The following is a 27,717-nucleotide window of genomic DNA, read 5'->3' as shown; positions in this document are numbered from 1 at the left end:
TTCGATTCCCCTACTTGCCTCCCTTTCTCTCCTCTTCCTCCTCCTTTCCCCATACACCTTTCTCCATTTTCCCTTGCTCCATTCTCCCCCTTTCCTCAACCTATCTTCATGCGTCAAATTCCCCTCCCCTCACGGTAGGGTGGAGGCCAAGTGAGCCAGGAGGCCCCACTTCCCTTCGCCCCCCCCCCCCAAAAGACTTACCTACCCCCCCTCTCTCTCTATCCCCTGCTCTCCTCCTCTTTCCTGCCAAAACCTCTTCATTGCTTTCTTCCCCCATGATTCAGTTAAAATGGGGCAAAGCTCACTTAACAGCTGCCTCGCTTGGTAGCAGAAATTTGGGGCTCAATTGTAAGTCCAGGACTACCTGTACTAGGTAGGTTCCTTAGGATTCCTCATTTGCTCCTTTGCCAACAGAAACTCCTCAATCTTCAGTTGCTGAGATGCTTTGAGGTGATCCAGAGATCTGCCGTTAGCATTCAAAGCCACCATATCAGAGTTAAGTTTCCCTCCCCTTATTATTTATTATGTGCATCCTGCTTTTATTATTTTTACAAATAACTCAAGGTGACAAACCTATCCAACACATCTGCCACCTCTTATTTTCCCAACAACCTTTTGAGGTGGGTTGGACTGAGAGAGAATGACCGGCTCAGTTACCAACTGGCTTTCATGGCTAAGGCAGGACTTGAACTCAGAAACTTCCTCTTCCTAACCTGGTGCCTTAACCACTAGACCAAACTGGATACGATACCCATCTCAATATAGAGTTTTGGGTTGCCCAGATTGTTGGCCCCTGGTGGCTACCTGGAGGAATCTCCCTGCAGTTTTCGTGGTAAAGGTTCAAGAGTGGATTTCCATTGCCCACTTCCTAGGCCGGAGTGGAAGTGACGGATCGAAGGTCACCCAATTGACCTTGTACGTAAGGGAGGATTAGAACTCATGGCTTCCAGCTTGATTTCTTAACCACCACACTAGATTGGTTTCTTCTTTTACTCAAGTTACATTGGGTTATTCAATAAAAGGCAGAGTGGCTTAAAGCAAGAAGAAAAAACAGTGTTATTCTCAAATAATGTATTTATTTAATAATGTATTTCATTTTAACAATTCTATTAACAATCCTTTTTTACTTTTGGCTTGAGCCAGGAGACACATTTAGGGCACATAGCGCTTACATTTGCTATCTTGATAACAGATGGTATGTTTTATTTTTTCCCCTGTTTTTTACGCATCTTCAGTTTCTATGTATTGCACAAAATATATTTATTGGCATAAACTTGCAAAAGAAGGAACTACAACCCACGAGACACCTATAAAATTACAATCAATCTTACAATCAGTAATCCGATTGTTGTAGATAACCTACGTAAGTATAAAAAGATAGAAAAAGGCCTAGGATTTGTAAAGAAAAAAAAAAGCAGCAGTGAGGCCCTACAGCTTATGTTGAGTATAATATTTCCTGAAACCTTAAAATGGTTTGTTGGATTATGACAATTATGTGTCAAAAGGAAACTGGTTAAAAAGGGAGAAGGAGAGAAAAAAAGAAAGATTACAGAATATCCCGAGTTATGGGCACGTACACAATCATTGATGGCAACTGACATGAAACAAACAAGCATGATCCATAAATGGGATGGAGAGCTGTGACAGACATATAAAATCATGATTGACAGGTTTAGCTATAATGCTGATACACCTGAACATATGACGTTAAAGCCTATAAAGCTCCTAGGACACCTTGGTTTCTTTATGCAGAGAAATAGAAATGATGATCAAGTTATTCCTTTATAGACTGATTGACTGATCAGGGTGGCATAGAAGAATAAAGGAAGATGAAGTAGCAAAAAGCTGAGGAAACTCTGCTTTAAGGGCTTTCAGAGATCGACGCTTGATAAATAGGGATTTTTCCAAGGTTTTGCCTATGGTTCTCCCTTCTTTTAGGGGAGTGTCACCCAAGTGCCTTCATACAAACAGAAACAGGGCCGAAGAGTCTCTCCAACCAAGGAAGTGTCTGAGAATGTATGGAGCAGAACTGCGGTTTTGGCATCAAAAAAGCTCACTTGTCCCCCTTCGCAGTTGAGGGAGATGCGGATCCTTCTGTGCTTCTCACTCAGGACCAGGTTGTCCATATATTTCCCTTCAAATTGCCCCAAAACCCAGTACCTGTTCTGCACATCAACATTTGTTAAGTTCAGTGGATCGTTGGCAACACCTACATGGCATTTTTTACTTTCTACAATAACTTCCCAGAAATGTCGCCCCGATGAGAACCTCTGACAGCCAACGACATAAGGATTATATACAAATCTCTTGCTGTTTTCGACAGGATATCTTTCTTTAACTCGCTTAACTGTTCCGACACTTTTTTTATCTTCGGAGACATTAAGGTGGTTAGGATCGGCTGTTTTTGGATCCAGAGTTACTTTCACTGTAAGAGGGAGGGGAAGGAAGGAGAAAAAACAAGAGCTTCAGCTTGAGGCCTAGTTTGTGTCTTCACCCCCAAGAGCTTAACCCTAAGGCCTCTTGTGTGAATGGAGTTCAGCTTCCAAAAAAACCCCTCTAGGACGGAAAGACTCATTTTTTTAAACAACACCTAAGCCATTGTCTGGTCAAGAGTCCTCCAACTTTGGCAGCTGTAAGACTTGTGGACTTCAACTCCCAGAATTCCCCTGATGGGGCTGCTAGTCTCTAGGTCCTCTCTGCTCCCTTTTCTCCAAGCACTTGGGCTCCCCCACTGTCTTACTCCCATCCTCTGTTAACTGCTGGCCTCTTCAGTGCCCCTCTGGCCTTCTCCTTTCATTCACTTAGGTTGCCTTCCCCACCTTCCAGTCCATATGCCTCCCCTTTAGTTGCCACTTAGCTGCACGCCTTTCAGGATCCATTCATTACCTGTACCTCTCTTGGCCCTTCCGCTAAGATCTTCATCTCCCTGACTCCACTGGTCAATTCACCTAGTCTCTAGTATCCCATGTGTCCCTCCCTCTGCTAATTGCCCTCCAGATAGGCCATGCTGGCTGGAGAACTCTGGGAACTGACGTCCACAAGTGGCCAAGGTTGAAGACCCCTGGCCAAGGCCTTCAAACACTTCATAGTGCTCCAGCCTCCATGCATAATTCTCTTTAGCTACCTTCTTGCAGATGAGATTAATGGGATTGGGAGTGAAGGGTGGTTGGCTTTGCCTTCACTGATTTGGTGAGACAGGCAAGGTTGAAAAGGGACTCTACCTGGAGCATTAATCCAGAGGATCAGGCAGAGCAAGAGGCTGCCATGTTTCAATTCTGAACTGGCAGAGTCAGAAGGATCTGCTAGATTCACTATTGCCTGAAGAGGCATGAGGCAGCTGTGGTAAGAAGAACAGCTATTTTATTCAGTAGAACAACAACAACAAACTATGTACAGAGATTCAGCCAATCAGTAGCGGCTGAGCTGTTGCTGACTCTCATTCATAAGTCGAGGACTTGCGGCTGGTCGTAAGTTGAGGACTTTAGGACCGGTCGCAAGTTGAGGACTTAGCAGGATCCCCCAGAGGGAACTTAGGACACACGATGGGAGATGAGGAAGCTCCACTCTTTTCTCTGCCAGCATCCGGGTGTCACAGGAATGTACAAAAGGGGAGGATCTTGCACAGGAAATCTCTGCTTTCATTAGTCTGACGGGCCTCAATGTGGAGGCAACCTTGATCCTCCAACCTTGCTATTTGCTTTGACCCAAAGGACCTAATTTCTCTGCTTCCAAAGACCTGGTCTCTCATCAACTTATAATCAGGCAGTAAAATCAAGGGGATGTTATTAGCTTCATAGGAATTCTATGTTTCTTTCAGTCCCAGGCCATATTTTCCCATTTGTTCAGTTATTTCATTCTACACCAAGATTGACTTCAGTTTTCTAGATGATGTGTAGAATGGAACAGAGCAGAATGGAGGAGAGTGGAGTGGAGTGAAGTAGGCGTAGAGGAGTAGAACAGAACAGCAGCTTTATTTGGCCAAGTGTGATCAGACACACACGGAATTTGTCTCCGCTGCATAAGCTCATATTTTACATATAAATAGGAATTCTTTATAAATCATAAAATCATTAAACTTTACTGGATCATCATAGTCTTTAAGGTACCTAAACCTATAGTTTTCTTTTCTGTTAATCTATGATGTTTCTCTTAAAGTTACTGGCATCAGAGCTTAAAATACCAAGCGATTCCAATTCCTATAACTCATATTTACCTTCGTGTAGTTGAAGTCCACTTTCCATAGTCTCTGGGGAAGAAAAGGGAGGAATTCAGCATCTCATCACTGGAACTGGAGCAACAGAAGGGCCTCCCTTCAGATACCCCGGTTTGCTTTCCTTGGACTCAAATCAGGAAATAAGGAATATGGAAAGCCACAAGGCAAAATGCCATTGTTGGCTCTATATATTCCATCAGGTATAAATATATTCTACTATATATTCCGTATACAGGTAGTTCTCAACTATTTGTGTAGTGAAGTTAGAGCGCCACTCAAAGAATTGATTTATGACCGGTTCTCACACTTACGACTGTTGCAGTCTCCCCAGTTACGTGATCAAAATTCAGGCACTGGGAATGAGCTTGTATTTACGATGGTCGCAGCATCTGATGGTTCTGGGATTGTCCCCTTCAACCTCCCTGGGGAGCTTCTGACAGGCAAAATCAATGCATGAATCCAGATTCATTTATCAACCACGATTCACTTAAAAATCGTGATTTTCTGAATTAACTGTGGCAAAAAAGGGGCACTGCTCACTTAATAACTGCCTTCCTTAGCAACAGAAATGTTCAGCTGAACTGAGATCGTAAGTCAAGAATCACCTGTATATATTCCATTATACATAGTGGAAACTTATTGCTTCCCCAATGATCACTGCACATAGATTCGAGATTCAAAGAATACAGGTAGTGTCAATTTACAATCATAACTGAGCCACTGATCCTGAAATTGATCCCTCTTTGATCCACATGACACCAACTGAGAATCTCTCTTGGATTCTCAAAATGTCATCCGGCGTAAAACCCGGGCAGCTGTTTTTTACCTCTCAATTTTTTCATGGCACTTTTCAGAAGCACAGTCATATCACTGTAATCCCAGATTGTCCACTTCGGCTCTAGAAGTAAATCCACCGGATTCTCATATGTTTCCTTAGCCTGGTACCTGGCAAGACAAAATAACAGAATAAGAGTTGGAAAAGACCTTGTAGGTCATTTAGTCCAAACCTCCTCACACACACACACACACACAAACACACACACACACACAAGTTGGAGACCCTACACTGTTTCTGACAGATGGCACTCCGGTCTCTTCTTGAAAGCTTCCAGTGATGAAGCTCCCACAATGTCTGAAGGAAAGCTGTTGCAGTGGTTCATTCTCCTGAGTCAGAAAATTTCTCCTTATTTCTAGGTTGAATCTCTCCTTGATCAGTTTCCATCCACTATTCATTGCCTGGCCTTCATGTGCTTTGGAAAACAGGTTGAAATCCTTCCTCTCTGTGACAGACCCTCAAATATTGGAACACTGCTATCGTGTCTCCCTTGGTCCTTCTCTTCCCTAGACCAGCCATGCCCAGTTCCTGTAACCGTTATCACCCTGCCAATAGAAGAAGCTTTCTAAACCATCAGCTGGTGCTTGAGGATTGGCTAGCGACAGGATCCATTCTGGATTGGTCACCAGAGGTTTTTTCTTCTGAGCTTTCGGACTCGTGTTGGATCATTGGTTGCCCTCTCCCTTCTTTAGAAGAGCTCTATAGGTCCCGCTGCCTCAAGAAAGTTCAAAACCTTCTTAAAGATCCATCTCATCCTGGAGACCCTTTTGTGAACTATTGCCATCTGGCAAATGGTACAGGACAATATAAACAAGGACGAATGGGCTGAAAAACAGCTTCTATCCCAGATTAGGAACTATGTTGAAGTCTTATGTATAGTGCAATACTAATGCAGTATCAGGGGTTTTCAATTCAATTGTGTAGAATGTGAAGATGTGTGTTTTTGTATTAATATTATTATTATAAACTTTTACTCATTAAACATGAAACTCAGTCAACTGAATCAAGTCAATGGTTTTTGTGATGCATTATTGTTGTTGTTTTCTTTGTATGTTGTACACTGAAGATGGCATTTAATTTCATTGTACGAGGTTCAGTGACAATAAATTTAAACTTAAAGGTAATGCACTGACATGTCAGTTAACATCTGTCACAGTGTCCCTGTAATCACAGTTTGGGTGCTTGGAAACTGGCATGTATTTATGATACTTGCATTACTTGGAATAGCTTACATCCTACAATGATACCTCGAAAACCATCAAAAATCTGTCTCTAAACATCTGGCTGACTGTGAAACCAACCATAATAATTGATCATATCAAATATTGCTAATTATACTGTTGTCTAAGGTTGTCTGAGGAAAAAAGCCCTGATAACACATTATGTAACCTTTACATTCAAATACTGCTAAATAGAAACAGAACTTTCCAAAATAGGAAAACTGCTGGAGGAGCTGCTGATCTCTGAGACTATAAAGGAAAGGGTAGATTTACTTACTTCTCAAAGACGCTTCCAATGTCCTGAAAATAAAAGAGACAAAGCATTGAAAGGAACCATTTCCTACGCATAAAATTAAATTCTTACATTCACAAAATAAATGAGTGCAAAATCAGACACTAACAAACATATAAAGTACTTCCATTTTTTTCAATGAAAAAAAATCCCATTGCTCTTTTCTCCCCAGCTGTTCCACTTCTTTTGGAGAGGTATTGTTTTTACTCTTTTGCCTAAGAAAAATTATACCCCAATTGAATCCAACACAATTACAATATTGGAAAAACAAAATAGTGCATCAATAGGATAAAAAAAATCCCCTGCATTTATACTTCCAGAATCAAGGCACTTTGGAAAATCCAAGTGGTTATAAAACTTTGTAGAAGGTCTTCAGTGTTGGGTTTCTCCTTGCTCTGGAGATTAAGGGGAGGGGGAGACCCTACAAACCACATCCCCTAATAGGGGATAGGAACCCTAAGCAGGCATTTTTAAAACTGTGAAGAATATACAGAGACAGTGACCGGTACTTTGAATTCTTGCTTTTCGTATGTCCTGCTTTTTCTGTATTACATTATGCATCCCTAACATTAGCCATTACAGGTAGTCCTTGACTAAATACTTCATTTAGTGACCATTCCTTTCCATAGAAAGAGTCAAAAAGATTTCTAAATGAGGAGTTGAAAAAAAGATTTTGAACTTGGTCGAGTGCAGCCAGAATCCTGCATGTAGACATGGAAAGGTATATCAACCTCCACAAGAGAAGAATGGATGGAAAAAGTGATGGAGGTAGAAAAAATGACAAAATTAAGTTCTGTAATTAGATATGACCCATTGTTTCTACTTGGATGCAGCTTCTAAACATTGTGCTTGAGATAAAAAAATAAATAAATTGTTGATTTTCCTTATTAGACTAATCTATTTTTATAGACATGACTAATAATGATTAAATATGCAAAAATAAAAAGTTGAGGCTGTAATTTTATATTGTATTTTATTGTGCAGAAAAAAAGTTCAGAGACATTTTTCCTTTTTTCTTTATCCTAACCCTTTCCCATTCTTATCCTTCTCCATTTCCCTATTTTCTTTATTTTCATTTGTACTTTTCACTATTATAATTTCGACTAAATTTATGAAAAAAGAAAAAAAAAGGAAAGAGTCAAAAAGAGTACTCTGTGGAAGGCACTACAGCTATCTCCCAATACTTGAATGGCTGTCATAGAGAAAAGTGCATCGATTTAGTCTCCGTAGCACCCAAGGGCAGAACAAGAGGCACTGGGTGGAAGCTCATCACAAGGAGATCCAACCTAAAATAAGGAAGAATTTCCTGACAGTGAGAAGTATTTATCAGTGGAACCGCTTCCCTCCCTGAGTTCTGGGTGCTCCATCACTGGAGGATTCCAATAATAATTTGGACAAGCATTTTTCTTGTCTCCTGCCTTGGGCAGAGGATTGGACTAGAAGACCTCCAAGGTCCCTTCCAGCCCTAGGATTCTATGATCTCCACTTCCTGCCTGACCTGTAAGAGTTTGCTGGATGGTTGCTGAAGCTTCTCTTCTATCTCCTGGATGAGATGGTCAAGAGAGCAGAGTTCCTCCATGTGCCTGGCCAAATCCTTCTCCTTTCTTCCAATAATCTCCTTCTCTGTTTCTTCCATTCTAGTCAATAGAAGCTTCTCCTGTCCTTCTAACCAGAGTTGTAGCTCTCTGAATTCAGCCACTACATTTTCTCTCTCTTCTTTGATGAGGTCCTAAAACAAAAAAAGAGGAAAAGCAAAAGACAAACTTTTATTTTAATTATTTTACTTAATTATTTTTATTGTTATAATAATGAAATGGATTCCTTGAAGAATCCAGGTGGGAGAATTTCCTAAGGAGAAAAAAAAAACCTTTTTGATATTAAAAAAAAGTTTTCTAAAAATAAAGGAAAAGGCTCCAGTTTAAATGATCTCTCATGAAAATTTTCTTGGCAATCGGGGATTTCAAAAAAGGAGACAGAAAAATGTTTGACTTCACAATATTTTCCATAAGATGAAATATGGTTTGTCTTAATTTATTAAGCAAGCATAAAACACAACTCATGGGACAGGTGCATTTAACCCAACTCTGACTCAGCCAATGGTGACATCTAAATCCCCAGGTTAAGAACAAGTTTTCTGCCCTAACACCGTCTTTATCTTGAATTTCCTTTAAGTCAGAACTTGTACTAAAACATAGGCTGCCTATTATTAAAGGTGGCGGATGGGGTTCTCCTTCCTATTGGCTCAGAATCTCCTCATCCTTTGATCCATACTTACAAGCATCTCCTGCACTTTTTCCTCTGTGTCTCTTTTGTATGTAGCTATTTTTTCTTTCTGCTCCTTCTGAGCCTTCAGGCAATCCTCCACCTTCATCTGAAGAGAAAATGCAAGTTTTGAGTTTATTTTCCATAAAGAATTACATTGGAGGGAAGACCAGTTAGCAGATACAGTATATTCAATCGTCATAAATGCATGACAGTTGTCAAATGTCCAAATTTTGATCATGAGACCACGGAGTGCTGCAATAAGTGAGAAAAATATGTCACTTTTTTCATTGATGTAACTTCGAACAGTCACTAAACAAATGGTTCTAAGTCGAGGACTACCTGCAAGGGCATTAAAGGGAGCAGCTTGGATCTCCTGGTTGCACTCATCCCAGAAGCATCACTGAGAAATGAAAGTTTGGGCTGATCCAGCAGGAATGTTTTTAGGGGCCTCTAGTAAGATTTTGGGGGACTCCATGACAATTTTGCTCTAGAGCAAATGTGGAAAGGGAGCCTATTTCTCTCTACAGGCAATTTCCATTGCTAAGCAAGATGGGGACACTGCAACCATCATAAATCTATGCCATTTGCCAATCGTCCCAATTTTGATCAGTTACCACAGAGATGCTACAATGGTGGTAAGTGTGAAAATTTGTCATAAGTCACTTTTTTCAATGGAGGTAACTTTGAACAGTCAGGAAACAAATGGTTGCAAGTCGAGGAGTATTGTAAATCTAAAACTATTGTTAATGGAATGGCTGAGGCAGAAAGTGGCAGATGAGTGTAATAAGACCAGTAAGGAATGGGGGGAAACTGCTGCCTAGGAACAAGAAAGTTACAAGTAAAAAGGACTCCATTAGAAGAATGCTAAGGCACATGGAGGACAACTTTGGTAACTTCTAGCTTATAATAATAATAAAACACACAGCACTTTTGATAAGACAGCTTCTTAGATAAATATGCAGTGTATGAGGAATGAGGGTAAAATACGCCAGGACAAGAAATCAAAAGAAACACCTGGCAAGGAACCAATGATTAATTCTTATGGGGTCTTTGCTCCTTTAGCTGCTGAGACTCTTTTGTTGAAGTACTCCAAGAAAAGTCCCTTGAAAGGCCTCTCCAGTCTGATTCTGATTGGCATCTGCGCCAGGCTAAACCCAGTTTGCCAACCACAGGGGAAGCAGGTAAAGTGATCTCAGGATGGCCAGGAAGATCAAGGATCTGGACGCCCCTCCGCAGCGATTCCTCCTGGCTGACTCCTACCTGGTATTCCTGGAAAGCCTCCTCCGCAGGGATCACCCAGTGGCCCTCGTGCTCTTTGGATCGGTCGCAGACCACGCAGATGAGGACCTGGTGGTCGTTACAAAAGAGCTTCAGAGGCTCACGGTGCTTCGGGCAGAAGCTCCCCCCTTTCTCGCCCGAAGTCCCTCCGCATCGCTTGGCCACTTCCACCATCCGCGCCAGCTGCCTGTTGGGGAGGAGGCTGCGGGGCGCGAAGGTCTGCCTGCACTGGGGGCAGGAAGCCTCCGATTCCGACGCCCCCCAACTGCGGGTCAGGCAGTCCCAGCAGAAGTTGTGGCCGCACTCCGGGATGAGCACGGGGTCCCTGAAGAAGCCCAGGCAAATGGAGCAGGTGGCTTCTTCCACCAAATCCTGCAAGGACCCTTCGGTCGCCATCGCCGCCTCCTCCGCCGGGAGAAAGAAAGTTAAAGTTAAGTTTCGCGTGAAAGTTAAGTTTCTCTTCTTTTCTCTAAATCAGGTGAGCGTCTTCGGGTTCCTCCCAGGAAAGAAACCGAGATGATTTGTGGTTGCTGTTGCCGTCAGCTTCTCTGGCTTCTTAAAGGAAAAAGGGAGTGTTTTGAAAAGAAGAAATTGGAAATTAGCAAAGAGCCACGGGACGGATCCCCGATCAATTCTTATTGGCCCAATCACGGCGTTAAAAGCAAAATTGTTTTAAAAAACTGGAGAGAAGCAAGCATCCATGAGACGGGCCTCCCATCAATTACAATTGATCCCAGTGGGGGAAGGATCTATACATTTGTATAAAGCAGTGGTTCCCAACCACAAGGGAAGGGGGGCACTTTGATTTTTAATGGGTGCAATTTGAACCTTGTTTAAACCAAGTTAGTGGCTTCCTCTGTGTGAGGGGAGTTCACTTTTGGAGTAAAGTAAGAATTATATGTGGGGTGGGGGGCATCAGGATTTTAGAGATTCTTAAGTGGGGCGTGGCCAAAAAAAAAAGGTTGGGAACCACTGGTATAAAATGTATTCTTACGTAAAGTATAAGAAATAAGGGGCATGCCTAAGGAAAGCAGCGTGTTGTCCCCAATTCGGGTCTGAGCCTGGGGCCGAATCCAATGGACGCCAGACATGATATGCAGGTTTTCTGATTGCTCTTTATTGGAGTACTCCAAGAAAAAAAGTGTTCCTGGTCAAAAGGCCAAGAGCCAAGAACAAAGGATTAAGAAAGCTTTATACATTTTCACTAAAGGAGAAGGTGGGACAAGGTGAGATAACAAGAAATATCATCGAATAAACATTTTAATAATAATTCTACAATTTGTTCTCTTGGTCTCTAGCTGTCCCTATTCCTAAGCCTTGGCTAATGAATGCCCCAGGAGTTACCTAATACACATTTCATTTGCTCAACTTTTAGCTGAGGTCTGCTAGTTGTCTTAACTATCTGTAATTGCTACAAGTTTTACACATGCAAATTCCCTGTTGATAAGCGTTCTTGCCCCCAGAATGACAGTCTTCCTGATTTACTTTCAGGTGTGTGCCACTTGAATTACTTTAGAAGCCAGCCCATCAAGTGTGCCTAACTTACGTTTATACTTATACCTGTTATCTTTTACATGTTTGACAAACTAAACAAATAAATAAAATCACATACTGACTTAACCTAAGCTCTTAACAACGTTACTAAGAGCTGGCAGGGAACCTCAGGAGAGGGAAGGAAGAAAAGCTGAAGAGCCACAATAGAAAGGTAACATTGGTTCTCAGGTGTGAGCAAATGCTACGACTTCAGTCTGGAGGGAGGAATGCCATTTCAGATTCCTCATCAAACCAATAAGACTGTGGTAATGATTGATGAAAAGATGATATTGATGGCAATGGGAGAGTGTCCTGCACTAATTCAAGGCTAATGAAGAACAACGTAAGCGTTTCGTATGGTTTCACCAAATCTTTATGGTGAATATCTGTGTCTTGAATTACTGACTGCATCCCATCCTATTATGCAAAGATAAATACAGCTCGACAAGAGGTTTATTTAGCAGATAAAATATGAAATCTATGGAGTATAAATAAAAATTTGCCCTTCTCCTATGAGAATAACAGTCTGTTCCTATGTTCTTTCTTTGGTTTGATGGCCCATCACAGCTTGTCTAATTGCCTCTAGATCAGGGGTGTCAAACTCAAGGTCTGTGCTTACATCTGGACCGCCGGACCGCCCTGGAAACAGCGGTCTGCCCCGTGATGCCTCTGCCAGCAAAAATAGAGCTCGGGAGAGCCGCGTATGGTCCTCCCAGGCTCCATTTTCAGTTGCAACCACCACCTGCAACCCTTTGCCAGTGAAAACGGACCCCCCTTGCCTCAGTTGTTAAGTGAATCACTGCAGTTGACATGTTAGTATCCCAGTTCTTAAGTGAATCTGGCTTCCCTATGGGCTTTGCTTGTCAGAAGGTCGCATCATCTTGGGACACTACAACCGTCATAAAGATTAACCTAGTTGTCAAGTGCCTGAATTCTGATCACGTGATCGTGGGCCGCTGCAAATGTCATAACTGTGAAAAACGGTCATAAGCCACTTTTTCAAGTTCCTTTGCAAAACTTTGAACGGTCACTAAATGAACTCTTGTGAGTCGAAGACTATCTGTATACATGGAGCAGGGCACGGATCACCCGCCTGCCTTCACAGTTCAGAGATGCTCGATCTTTTTGGGTTTCTCGTTCAGGACCAGAGGAGGGTACTCAGGGGGTCTGAGGTATAGTAACCCTCTCCCCAGTTCCCAAAGAACCAGATGCCAACCTCTGGGCCATATTCAACCTCCTCATTCTTCCTCATCACAGATCTTTTACAGGTAAGGGTAAAGGTTCCCCTCACACATACATGCTAGTCGTTCCTGACTCTACGGGGCGATGCTCATCTCCGTTTCAAAGCCGAGGAGCCAGCGTTGTCCAAAGACCTCTCCGTGGTCATGTGGCCGGCACGTCTAAACGCAGAAGACGCATGGAATGCTTTTACCTTCCCACCAAAGGTAGTCCCTATTTTTCTACTTGCATTTTTACGTGCTTTTGAACTGCTAGATTGGCAGAAGCTGGGACAAGTAATGGGAGCTCACTCCATTACGCCGCGCTAGGGATTCAAACTACCGAACTGCCGACTTTTCTGATCGACAAGCTCAGCATCTAAGCCACTGAACCACCGCATCCCTTTTACAGATCTTTTAGCCACCCCAATACTCTCTTCCTATGCTGACATCCCAGACATGTCTCCCACTTGAAAAACCTTCCTGTCCCAGGATGTAGAAACAGGGATTGAATAGCTCAGAGTTCCTAGGAATATCCTGAATCTCTCCTCCCACTTTCACACTTCTGCTGTCTTTGGAGAGCGCTAGCTAAGCATTCACTGTGTCAGGATCCAGAGTTACCATATTTTTCAGAGTATAGACGCACCGGAGTAAAAGACACACCAAGATTTTGAAGAGGCAAATTAAAATAAAATTTTGGCACTCTGCAAACCTCCCCAAAACGGCCCGTTTCTTGCGAAAACGGGCCAGGTTTTTTTTCAAAAAAGGGGCATGAATAGCATTTAGGAGGCTTGTAGAGTGCTCCCGGGGGTTGGGGGGGGATTTCTGCCCTCCCCAGCCCCTACGAACACTCTATAAGCCTCCCAAAGGCTCTGCCATGCCATTTTAGTGAAGGGGACTGGGTTTTGGGAGGCAAAAAAATGCTGTATTCAGCGTATAAGATGCACCCAGATTTTCAGCCTCTTTTTTGAGGGAAAAGGGTACGTCTTATACTCTGAAAAATATAGTATGTTTTCTTTGGGGCGAAGAAAGGGAAAAAGAATGTAAAGGGCGAAGGATAGGATGCTTGAAGTTGGAAGTCTTGGGCAATGTCGCCCAGCCTGGCATCACTTTTGGAGGTTTGGCACTACAACTACCCGAATTCAAGCAAGCCTGGCCAGTTCTGAGCATTGTAGTTTAAACAGGTCTGGATGCTGTCACATCAGGAAAGAATGTAGAGTTAGAAGGGACCTTGGTGGTCTACTAGTCCAACACCGCGCCTGCTCAAGCAGGAAACCCTATACCAAGGGTGTCAAACTCACAGCATCACGTCGTCACGTGACATATCACAACTTTCCCTTCACTAAACCGGGGGTGGGGGTAGCCATCACATGACTCATCCAGCCTGCCGGCTGCGTGTTTGACACCCTTTCCCTATACCATTTCAGACAAATGGTTGTCCATTCTCTTCTTTAAAACCTTCCGTGTTAGAGCCATCATGGCCAAACAAATCCAGTCAGGGTTTTGCTGGCTTTAAAAAGGCTTTGTCGGACCTGCCACAACTTAATAGAAACAATCCTTGGTTCCATCTGTTGAGAAAGGTATATATTTTTATTAGAGATCAAATGCACTGCAGTAGTGCAAAGCCAGAACTGAGAATCACGCGCCCAAATCTCCTAGGTTCAACTTTTTCCTCCCTTAACTGTTTCTCATTGCCCAGCCCCATGATTCAGGCAAGATGATTTCATAATGGTCAGTCCAGCTTTGGATATGTCTCCCTCCTTCTTCCAGCTATGTGATCTTGAGGCAGCATCTCCAGGAGATACAGCCATTACTTTCATCTCCCCAAGAATTCCCCCCTTCATTCCCCCCCTCTCTCCACTGATCATGGAAGTCTGTCATTGGGAAGTACAAGCAAGCATAAGATGGCAGCTGACAGGGTTAGTTAGAATGGTTTGTTAATACAGATCAGTTTGCCATCTACATCCTGGGTAAAAATCTGTGAAATAGACAAGGGACTTGTACAACAAAAATCCTAATAAATACCACTTATTTAATGACAACATCCAGCACTAAGAGTTCCAGGAATTTGAACAAAGAGGATTTTTCTTACTCATGGATTCAGGAGGGGGAAAAAAGTGACTAACGTTTTTGCTCCTTGATTATGATTTCTATATGCTTTCATTCTGGTTTTTGAGGAAGTGGAAAGAAATTGCAGTGCAACAAAGCAAGATATGAGGACTAGCTTCTCCTCTCTCTCTCTCTCTCTCTCTCTTCTCTGTTTCTCTCTCTCCCTCTCTCTCTGTCACACAGACACACAGACACCCATCCATCCATCCATCAATACTGGCCCTCATATTTGAATTTCTTGTACACTCACACACACACACGTACATTTTATTTTAATGTTTTAAGCTACCCAGAGTCACTCTGCAGCAAGACAAGCAGCAAATTAAATTTACTTAAATAAATAGGTTCTCCATAGCACTTTATTTATGTCTTTTAGCTTTGTATAGAGACAGTCACTAAGCCACTAAGCAAGGACTATCTGTAATTTGAGATCTGGGAGCCACAAATTCAGTCAACCTATTTGCCACTCAGTGACTGCAGTATTTTGTCAAATCCAAGGGCTTTTCAATGGAAATTAAATATGAATTTACGATGCAGAAAAGCCAGCACTGATTTTATTTCCATGCCTGGCAGTATAGCAAAGGTTTTAGTCAAGAGCATACAGCAGCCTCTGCAAAAATTAAGGCATCCATTTGGCCCCTTAAAAACTATCCCCCAAAATGCAGAATAATGGGTGGGTCATACTTGTTAAACACCAGAGGTATTTATTTTGTATCCCTAGTTATGAGTAATTGATAAGGTAAAGGTAACACATATGTGCTAATCGTTCCTAACTCTAGGGACAGTGCTCATCTCCATTTCAAAGCCAAAGAGCTGAAGACTGTCCCCATGGTCATGTGGCAGGCATGACTAAATGCTGACGGCACATGGAACGCTCTTACCTTCCCACCAAAGGTGGTCCCGATGTTTCTACTTGCATTTTTACTTGCTTTCGAACAGCTAGGCTGGCAAAAGCTGGGACAAGTAACAGGAGCTCATTCCATTACACGGTGCTAGGGATTCAAACTGCCGAACTGTCAACTTTTCTGATCGACAAGCTCAACGACTTAGCCACTGAGCCACCGTGGCCCTGTGAGTAATCGGTTCCAAACCCCTGTTCAGGAAACATAAATGTCCTTCAGAAGGCTGAGAGTATATCATGTTTGACTGTTTTAGGACGCGGTGACATTTGTGTGATTTTTCCCAGGGGTGGCTGGTATTTTGAGACTTTCTCCTTCATGTGAAATTTCTGGTGTTTCATTATGTGCGACCGGTGAGTGAAGCACTTTCCGCACTCCAGGCATTTGTAAGGTTTCTCCCCCTTGTGGACTCGCTTGTGAGCCAAGACGTTGGATCGTCTGAAAAGCGTTTCCCACACTCGGAACACGCGTAGGGTGTCAGGCCTGCAGTCATATTCCTTTGAGGATCTTTGGCCTGCCACACTCTCTCTCTCTTTCTTTACTATGCTGTTTTATTAGTGGGGAATTGGGAGGGGGGATAATGAGGAGTAGAATGTGTTGTTGTTAAAATAAAACATTCCTTTCTAGAACCCCAAGGTCATCCATTGTCTCAGCACCTCTGCACCTGACCGGAACTAGATGGGTGGAAATGCCCGTGTGGCAGAGGAAGATTGGACCATGTGATGGACTTGTGGGTGTGGGGACAAGATCATGAACTTTCAACTGGGTGGAAACCCAGGAAGCTTTCAGATTCCGGTTTCCACAGATGTGCCAACATGTCTGTCTTATTAAATTGGAACTTTAATTCTGGATGATGTTTGGAACGCTGACATAGGGCTTCTCCCCCGTGTGAACCCTTTTGTACCTGGCGAGGGAAGAGCTGTCTGAAAAACATTTCCTATACTCTGAGCACACGTAAGGCTTCTCTCCCATGTGGAGGCGCTGATGTTTGACCAAGCCTGGCCGCTGGGTAAAGAATTTCCCACCCTCCAAGCAGGTGTAAGTATTCATTACACTGATGTTAATTCTCTAATTTTACAATAAGAATGAGAAGCATAATAGACCTATTTCATTTCTCCCTCTTAACATATATTCTAATGAATATAATAATATTAAACACAATAGCCTTGTCAGTCATATTAGTAAAAATCATATAGTTTACATCTCTGCCTTAACATATTTTCTACATTTCACTGATCTCCATTTATTTCTAACTCCTGTTTTTGTTCTCAGACCATCCATAAAAAAGTTCCCATGTCATATAATACTCAGTTTGTTCATTCTCCTGGATAGGCAGCGTTAATCTATTCATTTCTGCACATTCTAATATTTTCCTAATCTCATTCTCATCAGTAGAGACCTCTTCACTCTTCACCAGTTTTGTGCAAATACAATTCTAGCTGCAGTTAGTACATGTATCATTAAGTATGCATTTCCTTTACTATAGGTTTCGGGCGAAATCCCCAGGAAAATATTTCTGGTTTTGGTTTTGAGCCCAAAATTTCTGTTGCTAAGAGAGACAGCTGTTAAATGAGTTTTTCCCCATTTATGACTGTTCTAGTCATAGTTGTTAAGTGAATCACTGGAGTTACCGTATGTTTCAGAGTATAAAACGGACCTTTTTCTCTCAAAAAAGAGGCTGAAAATCTGGGCTCATCTTATACCCTGAATACAGCATTTTTTGAGTGAGAGTAACAGGTCCAAGATCACCCAACTGGCCTTGTACCTAAGGCAGGATTATAACTCATGGCTTGTAGCTTGATTTCTTCACCACCACTCTAGATTGGCTTCTTCTTTTACTCAAGTTACTTTTAGTTATTCAATAAATGGCAGAGTGGCTTAAAGCAAGAAGGAAAAACAGTGTTTTTCTCAATTAATGTATTTATTTAATAATGTATTTCATTTTTACAATTCTATTAACAATTCTTTTTTTATTTTTGGCTTGAGCCAGGAGACACATTTAGGACATATAGCGCTCATGTTTTCTATCTTGATAACAGATGTTTTATTTTTTTCTGTTTTCTGTGCATTTTCTGTTTCTATGTATTGCACTGACTACATTTATTGGCATAAAATTGTAAAAGAAGGAACTTAAATCCACGAGACGCCTATAAAATTACAATCAATCTCACAATCAGTAGTCCAGCTGTTGTAGATAACTTACGTATGTATAGAAAGAAAGAAAAAGGCCTAAGATTTGTTTAAAAACATCAACAATCCTGTGAGGCCATAAAGCTTATATTGAGTGTAATATTTGATGAAGCCCTACTAGAGTTTGTTGGATTATGACAATTATGTGACAAAAGGAAACCGGTTAAAAAGGGAGAAGGAAAGAAAAAAAAGAAGGGAAAGATTACAGAATATACCGAGTTATGGACATCTACACAACCATTGATTGCAGCTAACATGAAACAAATAAGGCATGAGCCATAAATGGGATGGAGAGCTGTGACAGACATATAAAATCATGATTGACAGGCTTAGCTGTAAGGTACCTTTAATGCTGATACACCTGAACACATGATGCTAAAGCCTATAAAGCTCCTAGGACACCTCGGTTTCTTTATGCAGAGAAATAGAAATGATGATCAAGTTATTCCTTTATAGACTGATTGACTGATCAGGGTGGCATAGAAGAATAAAGGAAGAAGAGGAAACTCTCCTTTAAGGGCTTTCAGAGATCCCCGCTTGGCAAAGAGGGATTTTCCCAAGGTTTTGCCTATGGTTCTCCCTTCTTTTAGGGGAGTGTCATGCAGTCGCCTTCATACAAATAGAAACAGGGCCGAAGGGTCTCTCCAACCAAGGAAGCGTCTGAGAATGTATGGAGCAGAGCTGCGGTTCTGGCATCAAAGAAGCTCACTTGTCCCACTTCGCAGTTGAGAGAGATGTGGATCCTTGTGGGCTTCTCACTCAGAACCACGTCAGAGAATTCTGATGGAGAGCCGGCCATGTATATCCCTTCATATTCCCCAAGCACCCAGCACCTGGTCTGCTCATCAACATTTGTTAAGTTCAGTGGATCGTTGGCAACACCTACACCCCATTTTGTACTTTCTACAATAACTTCCCAGAAATGTCGCCCTGATGAGAACCTCTGACAGCCAAGGACATAAGGATCATATACAAATCCCTTGCTGTTTGGGACAGGATATTTTCCTTTAACTGGCTTAACTCTTCTGACACTTTTTTGATCTTTGGAGACATCAAGGCCAGGATTGGCTGTTTCTGGATCCAGAGTTACATTCACTGTAAGAGGGAAGGGAAGGAAGGAGAAAAAACAAGAGCTTCAGCTGCAGGCCTAGTTTGTGTCTTCACCCCCAAGAGCTTAACCCTAAGGCCTCTTGTGTGAATGGAGTTCAGCTTCCCAAAAAAAACCCCTCTAGGACTGAAAGACTCGGTTTTTAAACAACACCTAAGCCATTGTCTGGTCAAGAGTCCTCCAACTTTGGCAGCTGTAAGACTTGTGGACTTCGACTCCCAGAATTCCCCTGATGGGGCTGCTAGTCTCTAGGTCCTCTCTGCTCCCTTTCCTCCAAGCACTTGGGCTCCCTCACTGTCTTACTCCCATCCTCTGTTAACTGCTGGCCTCTTCAGTGCCCCTCTGGCCTTCTCCTTTCATTCACTTAGGTTACCTTCCCCACCTTCCAGTCCATCTGCCTCCCTTTCAGTTGCCACTAAGCTGCATGCCTTTCAGGATCCATTCATTACCTGTACCTCTCTTGGCCCTTCCGCTAAGATCTTCATCTCCCTGACTCCACTGGTCAATTCACCTAGTCTCTAGTATCCCATGTGTCCCTCCCTCTGCTAATTGCCCTCCAGCTAGGCCATGCTGGCTGGAGAACTCTGGGAACTGAAGTCCACAAGTGGCCAAGGTTGAAGACCCCTGGCCAAGTCCTTCAAACACTTCATAGTGCTCCAGCCTCCATGCATAATTCTCTTTAGCTACCTTCTTGCAGATGAGATTAATGGGATTGGGAGTGAAGGGTGGTTGGCTTTGCCTTCACTGATTTGGTGAGAGCCAAGGTTGAAGAGGGACTCTACCTGGAGCATTAATCCAGAGGATCAGGCAGAGCAAGAGGCTGCCATGTTTCAATTCTGAACTGGCAGAGTCAGAAGAATCCGCCTGAGGGAACTTGGGACATAGGATGGAATGTGAGGAATCTCCGCCCTTTTCTCTACAAGCATTAGGGTATCACAGACATGTACAAAAGGGGAGGATCTTGCACAGGAAACCTCAGTCTGATGGGCCTCAATGGGCTTCCAACCTAGCTTCATAGGAATTCTATGTTTCTTTCAGTCCCAGGCCATATTTTCCCATTTGTTCAGATATTTCATTCTACACCAAGATTGACTTCAGTTTTCTAGATGATGTGTAGAATGGAACAGAGCAGAATGGAGGAGAGTGGAGTGGAGTGAAGTAGGCATAGAGGAGTAGAACAGAACAGAACAGCAGCTTTATTTGGCCAAGTGTGATCAGACACACAAGGGATTTGTCTCCGCTGCATAAGCTCATATTTTACATATAAATAGGAATTCTTTATACATCATAAAATCATTAAAGTTTAGTGGATCATCATAGTCTTTAAGGTACCTAATCCTATAGTTTTCTTTTCTGTTAATCTATGATGTTTCTCTTAAAAGTTACTGGCATCAGAGCTTAAAATAATAAACAATTCCAATTCCTATAACTCATATTTACCTTTGTGTAGTTGAAGTCCACTTTCCACAGTATCTGGGAAAGAAAAGGGAGGAATTCAGCATCTCATCACTGGAATTGGAGCACCAGAAGGGCCTCCCTTCAGATACCCTGGTTTGCTTTCCTTGGCCTCAGATCAGGAAATAAGGAATATGGAAAGCCTCAAGCCAAAATGCCATTGTTGGCTCTATATATTCCATCAGGTATAAATATATTCTACTATATATTCCGTATACAGGTAGTTCTCAACCATTTGTGTAGTGAAGTTACAACGCCACTGACAAAAGTGATTTATGACTGGTTCTCCCACTTACGACTGTTGCAGCCCCCCCCCCCCCCCCCCAGTTACATGATCAAAATTCGGGCACTGGGAACCAGCTTGTATTTACGATGGTTGCAGCATCTGATGGTTCTGGGATTGTCCTCCTCAACCTCCCTGGGGAGCTTCTGACAGGCAAAATCAATGCATGAATCCAGATTCATTTATCAGCCATGATTCACTTAACAGCTATGAATTTGTGAATAACTGTGGCAAAAACATTCGTAAAATGGGGCACTGTTCACTTAACAACTGCCTTGCTTAGCAACAGAAATGTTCAGCTGAAATGAGATCATAAGTCAAGAATCACCTGTATATATTCCATTATACTTAGTGGAAACTTATTGCTTTCCCAATGATCAGTGCATATGGATTTGAGATTCAAAGAATACAGGTACTGTCAATTTACAATGATAACTTCACCACTGATCCTGAAATTGATCCCTCTTTGATCCACGTGACACCAACTGAGAATCTCTCTTGGATGCTCAAAGTGTCATCCAGCATAAAACCCTGGTGGCTGTTTTTTACCTCTCCATTTTTTCATGGCACTTTTCAGAAGCACAGTGATATCACTGTAATCCCAGATTGTCCACTTCGGCTCTAGAAGTAAATCCACCGGATTCTCATATGTTTCCTTAGCCTGGTACCTGGCAAGACAAAATAACAGAATAAGAGTTGGAAGAGACCTTGTAGGTCATTTAGTCCAAACCCCCTCACATACACACACACACACAAGTAGGAGACACTACACTGTTTCTGACAGATGGCACTCCGGTCTCTTCTTGAAAGCTTCCAGTGATGAAGCTCCCACAATGTCTGAAGGAAAGCTGTTGCAGTGGTTCATTCTCCTCCGTCAGAAAATTTCTCCTAATTTCTAGGTTGAATCTCTCCTCGATCACTTTACATCCATAATTGCTTGTCTGGCCTTCAAGTTCTTTGGAAAACAGATTGAACTCCTTCCTCTCTGTGACAGACCCTCAAATATTGGAACACTGCCATCCTGTCTCCCCTGGTCCTTCTCTTCCCTAGATCCGTCATGCCCAGTTCCTGTAACCGTTATCAACCTGCCAATAGAAGAAGCTTTCTAAACCATCAGATGGTGCTTGAGGATTGGCTAGCGACAGGATCCATTCTGGGTTGGTCACCAGAGGTTTTTTCTTCAGAGCTTTCGGACTCGTGTTGGATCCTTGGTTGCCTTCTCCCCTCTTTGGAAGAGCTTTATAGCTCCCGCTGCCTCAAGAAAGTTCAAAACGTTCTTAAAGATCCATCTCATCCTGGAGACCCTTTTTTGAACTATTGCCATCTGGCAAATGGTACAGGACAATAAAAACAAGTACGAATGGGCTGAAAAACAGCTTCCATCCCAGATTAGGAACTATGTTGAACTCTAATGTATAGTGCAATACTAATGCAGTATCAGGGGTTTTCAATTCAATTGTGTAGAATGCGAAGATGTGTGTTTTTGTATTAATATTATTGTTATAAACTTTTACTCATTAATCATGAAACTCAGTCAACTGAATCAAGTCAATGGTTTTTGTGATGCATTATTATTGTTGTTTTCTTTGTGTTTTGTACACTAAAGATGGCATTTAATTTCATTGTATGAGGTTCAGTGACAATAAATTTAAACTTAAAGGTAATGCAATGAAAGGTCAGTTAACATCTGTCACAGTGTCCCTGTAATCACAGTTTGGGTGCTTGGAAACTGGCATGTATTTATGATACTTGCATTACTTGGAATAGCTTACATCCTACAATGATACCTTGAAAACCATCAAACATCTGTCTCTTCTTGGGAAGGACTCAATAGGTGGATAAACATTCAAATTTCAATCTAAAAATCTGGCTGACTGTGAAACCAACCATAATAATTGATCATATCAAATGTTGCTAATTATACTGTTATTATACTAATTATAAGGTTGTCTGAGGAACTATCTAAAAAGCCCCGATAACACATTACGAAACCTTTACATTCAAATACTGCTAAATAGAAACAGAACTTTCCAAAATAGGAAAACTGCTGGAGGAGCTGCTGATCTCTGAGACTATAAAGAAAAGGGTGGATTTACTTACTTCTTCAAGACGCTTCCAATGTCCTGAAAATAAAAGAGACAAAGCATTGAAAGGAACCATTTCCTATGCATAAAATTAAATTCTTACATTCACAAAATAAATGAGTGGAAAATCAGACACTAACAAACATATAAAGTACTTCCATTTTTTCAATGAAAAAAAATCCCATTGCTCTTTTCCCCGCAGCTGTTCAACCTCTTTTGGAGAGGTATTGTTTTTACTTTTTTGCCTAAGAAAAATTATACCCCGATTGAATCCAACACAATTACAATATTGGAAAAACAAAATAGTGCATCAATAGGATAAAAAAAAATCCCCTGCATTTACACTTCCAGAATCAAGGCACTTTGGGAAATCCAAGTGGTTATAAAACTTTGTAGAAGGTCTTCAGTGTTGGGTTTCTCCTTGCCCTGGAGATTAAGGGGAGGGGGAGACCCTACAAACCACATCCCCTAATAGGGGATAGGAACCCTAAGCAGGCATTTTTAAAACTGTGAAGAATATACAGAGACAGTGACCGGTACTTTGAATTCTTGCTTTTCGCATGTCCTGCTTTTTCTGTATTACATTATGCATCCCTAACATTAGCCGTTACAGGTAGTCCTTGGCTAATGAGTTCATTTAGTGACCGTTCCTTTCCATAGAAAGAATCAAAAAGATTTCTAAATGAGGAGTTGAAAAAAAGATTTTGAACTTGGTCGAGTGCAGCCAGAATCCTGCATGCAGACATGGAAAGATATATCAATCTCCACAAGAGAAGAATGGATGGAAAAAGTGATGGAGCTAGAAAAAATAACAAAATTGAGTCCTGCAATTAGATATGACCCATTGTTTCTAGTTGGAAGCAGCTTCTAAACTTTGTGTTCGAGATAGAAACAAAATGAACTCTTGTTGCTTGATTTTCCTTTTTAGACTCATCTGTTTTTTCTAGACATGGCTAATAATGACTAAATGTGCAAAAATAAAAAGTTGAGGCTGTAATTTTATATTGTATTTTACTGTGCAGAAAAAAAGTTCAGAGACATTTTTCCTTTTTTCTTTATCCTAACCCTTTCCCATTCTTATCCTTCTCCATTTCCCTATTTTCTTTATTTTCATTTGTACTTTTCACTATTATAATTTCGACTAAATCTATGAAAAAGGGAAAAACAGGAAAGTGTCAAAAAGAGTACTCTGTGGAAGGCACTACAGCCATCTCCCAATACTTGAATGGCTGTCATGGAGAAAAGTGCATTGATTTAGTCTCCGTAGCACCCAAGGGCAGAACAAGAGGCACTGGGTGGAAGCTCATCACAAGGAGATCCAACCTAAAATAAGGAAGAATTTCCCGACAGTGACAAGTATTTATCAGTGGAATAGCTTCCGTCCCTGAGTTCTGGATGCTCCATCACTGGAGGATTCCAATAACAGTTTGCACAAGCATTTTTCTTGTCTCCTGCCTTGGGCAGAGGATTGGACTAGAAGACCTCTAAGGTCCCTTCCAGGTCTAGGATTCTATGTTCTCCACTTCCTGCCTGACCTGTAAGAGTTTGCTGGCTGGTTGCTGAAGCTTCTCTTCTATCTCCTGGATGAGATGATCAAGAGAGCAGAGTTCCTCCATGTGTTTGGCCAAACCTTTCTCCTTTCTTCCAATAATATCCTTCTCTGTTTCTTCTATTCTAGTCAATAGAAGCTTCTCCTGTGTTTTTAACCAGAGTTGTAGCTCTCTGAATTCAGACACTACATTTTCTCTCAATTGTTTGATGAGTTCCTAGAACAAAAAAGAGAAAAAGCAAAAGACAAACTTTTATTTTAATTATTTTACTTATTTTTATTGTTATAATAATGAAATGGATTCCTTGAAGAATCCAGGTGGGAGAATTTCCTAAGGAGAAAAAAATCCCTTTTGAAATTTAAAAAAGGTTTCTAAAAAGATAGAAAAAGTCTCCAGTTTAAATGATCTCTCATGAAATTTTTCTTGGTAATCAGGGATTACTGCCTATTATTAAAGGTGGTGGATGGGGTTCTCCTCCCTATTGGCTCAGAAGCGCCTCACTGTTGGATCAATACTTACAAGCATCTCCTGCACTGTTTCCTCTGTGTCTCTTTTGTACGTAGCTATTTTTTCTTTATGCTTCTTGTGAGCCTTCAGGCAATCCTCCACCTTCATCTGAAGAGAAAATACAAGTTTTGAGTTTCTTTTCCATACAGAATTACATCGGAGGGAAGACCCAGTTAGCGGATACAGTATATTCAATCCTCATAAATACATGACAGTTGGCAAACGCCCAAATTTTGATCATGAGACTACGGAATGCTGCAATAAGTGTGAAAAATATGTCACTTTTTTCATTGATGTTGTAACTTCGAACAGTCACTTAAACAAATGGTTCTAAGTCGAGGACTACCTGCAAGGGCATTAAAGGGAGCAGCTTGAGTCTCCTGGTTGCACTCATCCCAGAAGCATCACTGAGAAATGAAAGTTTGGGCTGATCCATCAGGAATGTTTTTCGGGGCCTCTACTAAGATTTTGGAAGACTCCATGACAATTTTGCTCTAGAGCAAATGTGGAAAGGGAGCCTATTTCTCCCTACAGGCAATTTCCGTTGCTAAGCAAGATGGGGACACTGCAACCATCATAAATCGATGCCGTTTGCCAATCGTCACAATTTTGATCAGATACCACAGAGATGCTACAATGGTCGTAAGTGTGAAAATTTGTCATAAGTCACTTTTTTCAATGGAGGTAACTTTGAACAGTCAGGAAACAAATGGTTGTAAGTCAAGGAGTATTGTAAATCTAAAGCTATTGTTAAAGGAATGGCTGAGGCAGAAAGTGGCAGATGAGTGTAATAAGACCAGTAAGGAATGGGGGGAAACTGCTGCCTAGGAACAAGAAAGTTACAAGTAAAAAGGACTCCATTAGAAGAATGCTAAGGCACATCGAGGAAAACTTTGGTAACTTCTAGCTTATAATAATAATAAAACACACAGCACTTTTGATAAGACAGCTTCTTAGATAAATATGCAGTGTATGAGGAATGAGGGTAAAATACGCCAGGACAAGAAATCAAAAGAAACACGTGGCAAGGAACCAATGATTAATTCTTATGGGGTCTTTGCTCCTTTAGCTGCTGAGACTCTTTTGTTGAAATACTCCAAGAAAAGTCCCTTGAAAGGCCTCTCCAGTCTGATTCTGATTGGCATCTGCGCCAGGCTAAACCCAGTTTGCCGACAACAGGGGAAGTAGGTAAAGTTATCTCAGGATGGCCAGGAAGAGCAAGGATCTGGACGCCCCTCCGCAGCGATTCCTCCTGGCTGACTCCTACCTGGTATTTCTGGAAAGCCTCCTCCGCAGGGATCACCCAGTGGCCCTCGTGCTCTTTGGATCGGTCGCAGACTACGCAGATGACGGTCTGGTGGTCGTTACAAAAGAGCTTGAGGGGCTCCCAGTGCTTCGGGCAGAAGCTCCCTCCTTCCTCGCCCCAAGTCCCTCCACATCGCCTGGCTACTTCAGCCACCCGTGCCAGCTGCCTGTTGGGGAGGAGGCTGCGGGGCGCGAAGGTCTGTCTGCACTGGGGGCAGGAAGCCTCCGATTCCGACGCCCCCCAACTGCGGGTCAGGCAGCCCCGGCAGAAGTTGTGGCCGCACTTCGGGATGAGCACGGGGTCCTTGAAGAAGTCCAGGGAAATGGAGCAGGTGGATTCTTCCAGGAAATCCTGCAAGGACTCTTCGGTCGCCATCGCCGCCTCCTCCGCCGGGAGAAAGAAAATGAAAGTTAAGTTTCGTTTCTTTACCTGCAAATGAAGTGAGGTGACCGTCCTTGGACTCTGCCCAGTTGGGAAACCGAGATGATTTGTTGTTCCTGTTGCGGTCAGCTTAAAGGAAAAAGGGAGTGTTTTGAAAAGAAGAAATTGGAAATTAGCAAAGAGCCACGGGACGGATCCCCGATCAATTCTTATTGGCCCAATAACGCCGTTAAAAGCAAAATTGTTTTAAAAAACTGGAGAGAAGCAAGCGTCCAAGAGACGGGCCTCCCATCAATTGCAATTGATCCCAGTGGGGGAAGGATCTATACATTTGTATAAAGCAGTGGTTCCCAACCACAAGGGAAGTGGGGCACTTTGATTTTTAATGGGTGCAATTTGAACCTTGTTTAAACCAAGTTAGTGGCTTCCTCTGTGTGAGGGGAGTTCGCTTTTTGAGTAAAGTAAGAATTATAGGTGGGGTGGGGGGCATCAGGACTTTAGAGATTCTTAAGTTGGGCATGGCCAAAAAAAAAAGGTTGGGAACCACTGGTATAAAGTGTATTCTTATGTAAAGTATAAGAAATAAGGGGCATGCGTAAGCAAAGCAGCGTGTTGTCCCCAATTCGGGTCTGAGCCTGGTGCCGAATCCAATGGACGCCAGACATGACATGCAGGTTTTCTAATTGCTTTTTATTGGAGTATTCCAAGAAAAAAAGGGTTCCTGGTCAAAAGGCCAAGAGCCAAGAACAAAGTATTAGGAAAGCTTTATACATATTCAATAAAGGAGAAGGTGGGACAAGGTGAGATAAAAAGAAATATCATCGAATAAACATTTTAGTAATAATTCTACAATTTGTTCTCTTGCTGTCCCTATTCCTAAGCCTTGGCTAATGAATGCCCCAGGAGTTACCTAATACACATTTCATTTGCTCAACTTTTAGCTGAGGTCTGCAAGTTGTCTTAACTATCTGTAATTGCTACAAGTTTTACAC

At 42.1% G+C, this 27,717-nt stretch overlaps 2 protein-coding genes across 2 annotated transcripts; both read right to left on the bottom strand.

Annotated features, from left to right (window-relative positions):
• Nucleotides 1-1,662: 1,662 nt before the first annotated feature.
• LOC309385244 (zinc finger protein RFP-like) lies at nt 1,663-10,499 on the bottom strand (the record flags this gene model as incomplete). Its single annotated transcript, XM_081939476.1, has 7 exons — nt 1,663-2,425; nt 4,214-4,246; nt 5,040-5,158; nt 6,546-6,568; nt 8,059-8,289; nt 8,836-8,931; nt 10,086-10,499. The coding sequence occupies 7 exons, from the start codon at nt 10,497-10,499 to the stop codon at nt 1,935-1,937; spliced, it is 1,407 nt and encodes a 468-aa protein (XP_081795602.1). The 3' UTR covers nt 1,663-1,934.
• An 8,107-nt stretch (nt 10,500-18,606) lies between these two features.
• Nucleotides 18,607-26,719, bottom strand: LOC309385243 (E3 ubiquitin-protein ligase TRIM39-like; the record flags this gene model as incomplete). The annotated part of the gene is made up of 7 exons (XM_081939475.1): nt 18,607-19,146; nt 20,600-20,632; nt 21,447-21,565; nt 22,998-23,020; nt 24,517-24,747; nt 25,051-25,146; nt 26,306-26,719. 7 exons carry the CDS (start codon nt 26,717-26,719, stop codon nt 18,638-18,640), a joined length of 1,425 nt encoding a protein of 474 aa, XP_081795601.1. The 3' UTR covers nt 18,607-18,637.
• Between the last annotated feature and the right edge of the window lie 998 nt (nt 26,720-27,717).

The sequence above is a fragment of the Natrix helvetica genome (genome assembly GCF_964273705.1).
Source record: "Natrix helvetica genome assembly, chromosome: 1".
Taxonomy (NCBI): domain Eukaryota; kingdom Metazoa; phylum Chordata; class Lepidosauria; order Squamata; family Natricidae; genus Natrix; species Natrix helvetica.
The sequence above is the reverse complement of the archived record's forward strand: the minus strand, read 5'-3'. Positions and strand labels throughout refer to the sequence as shown.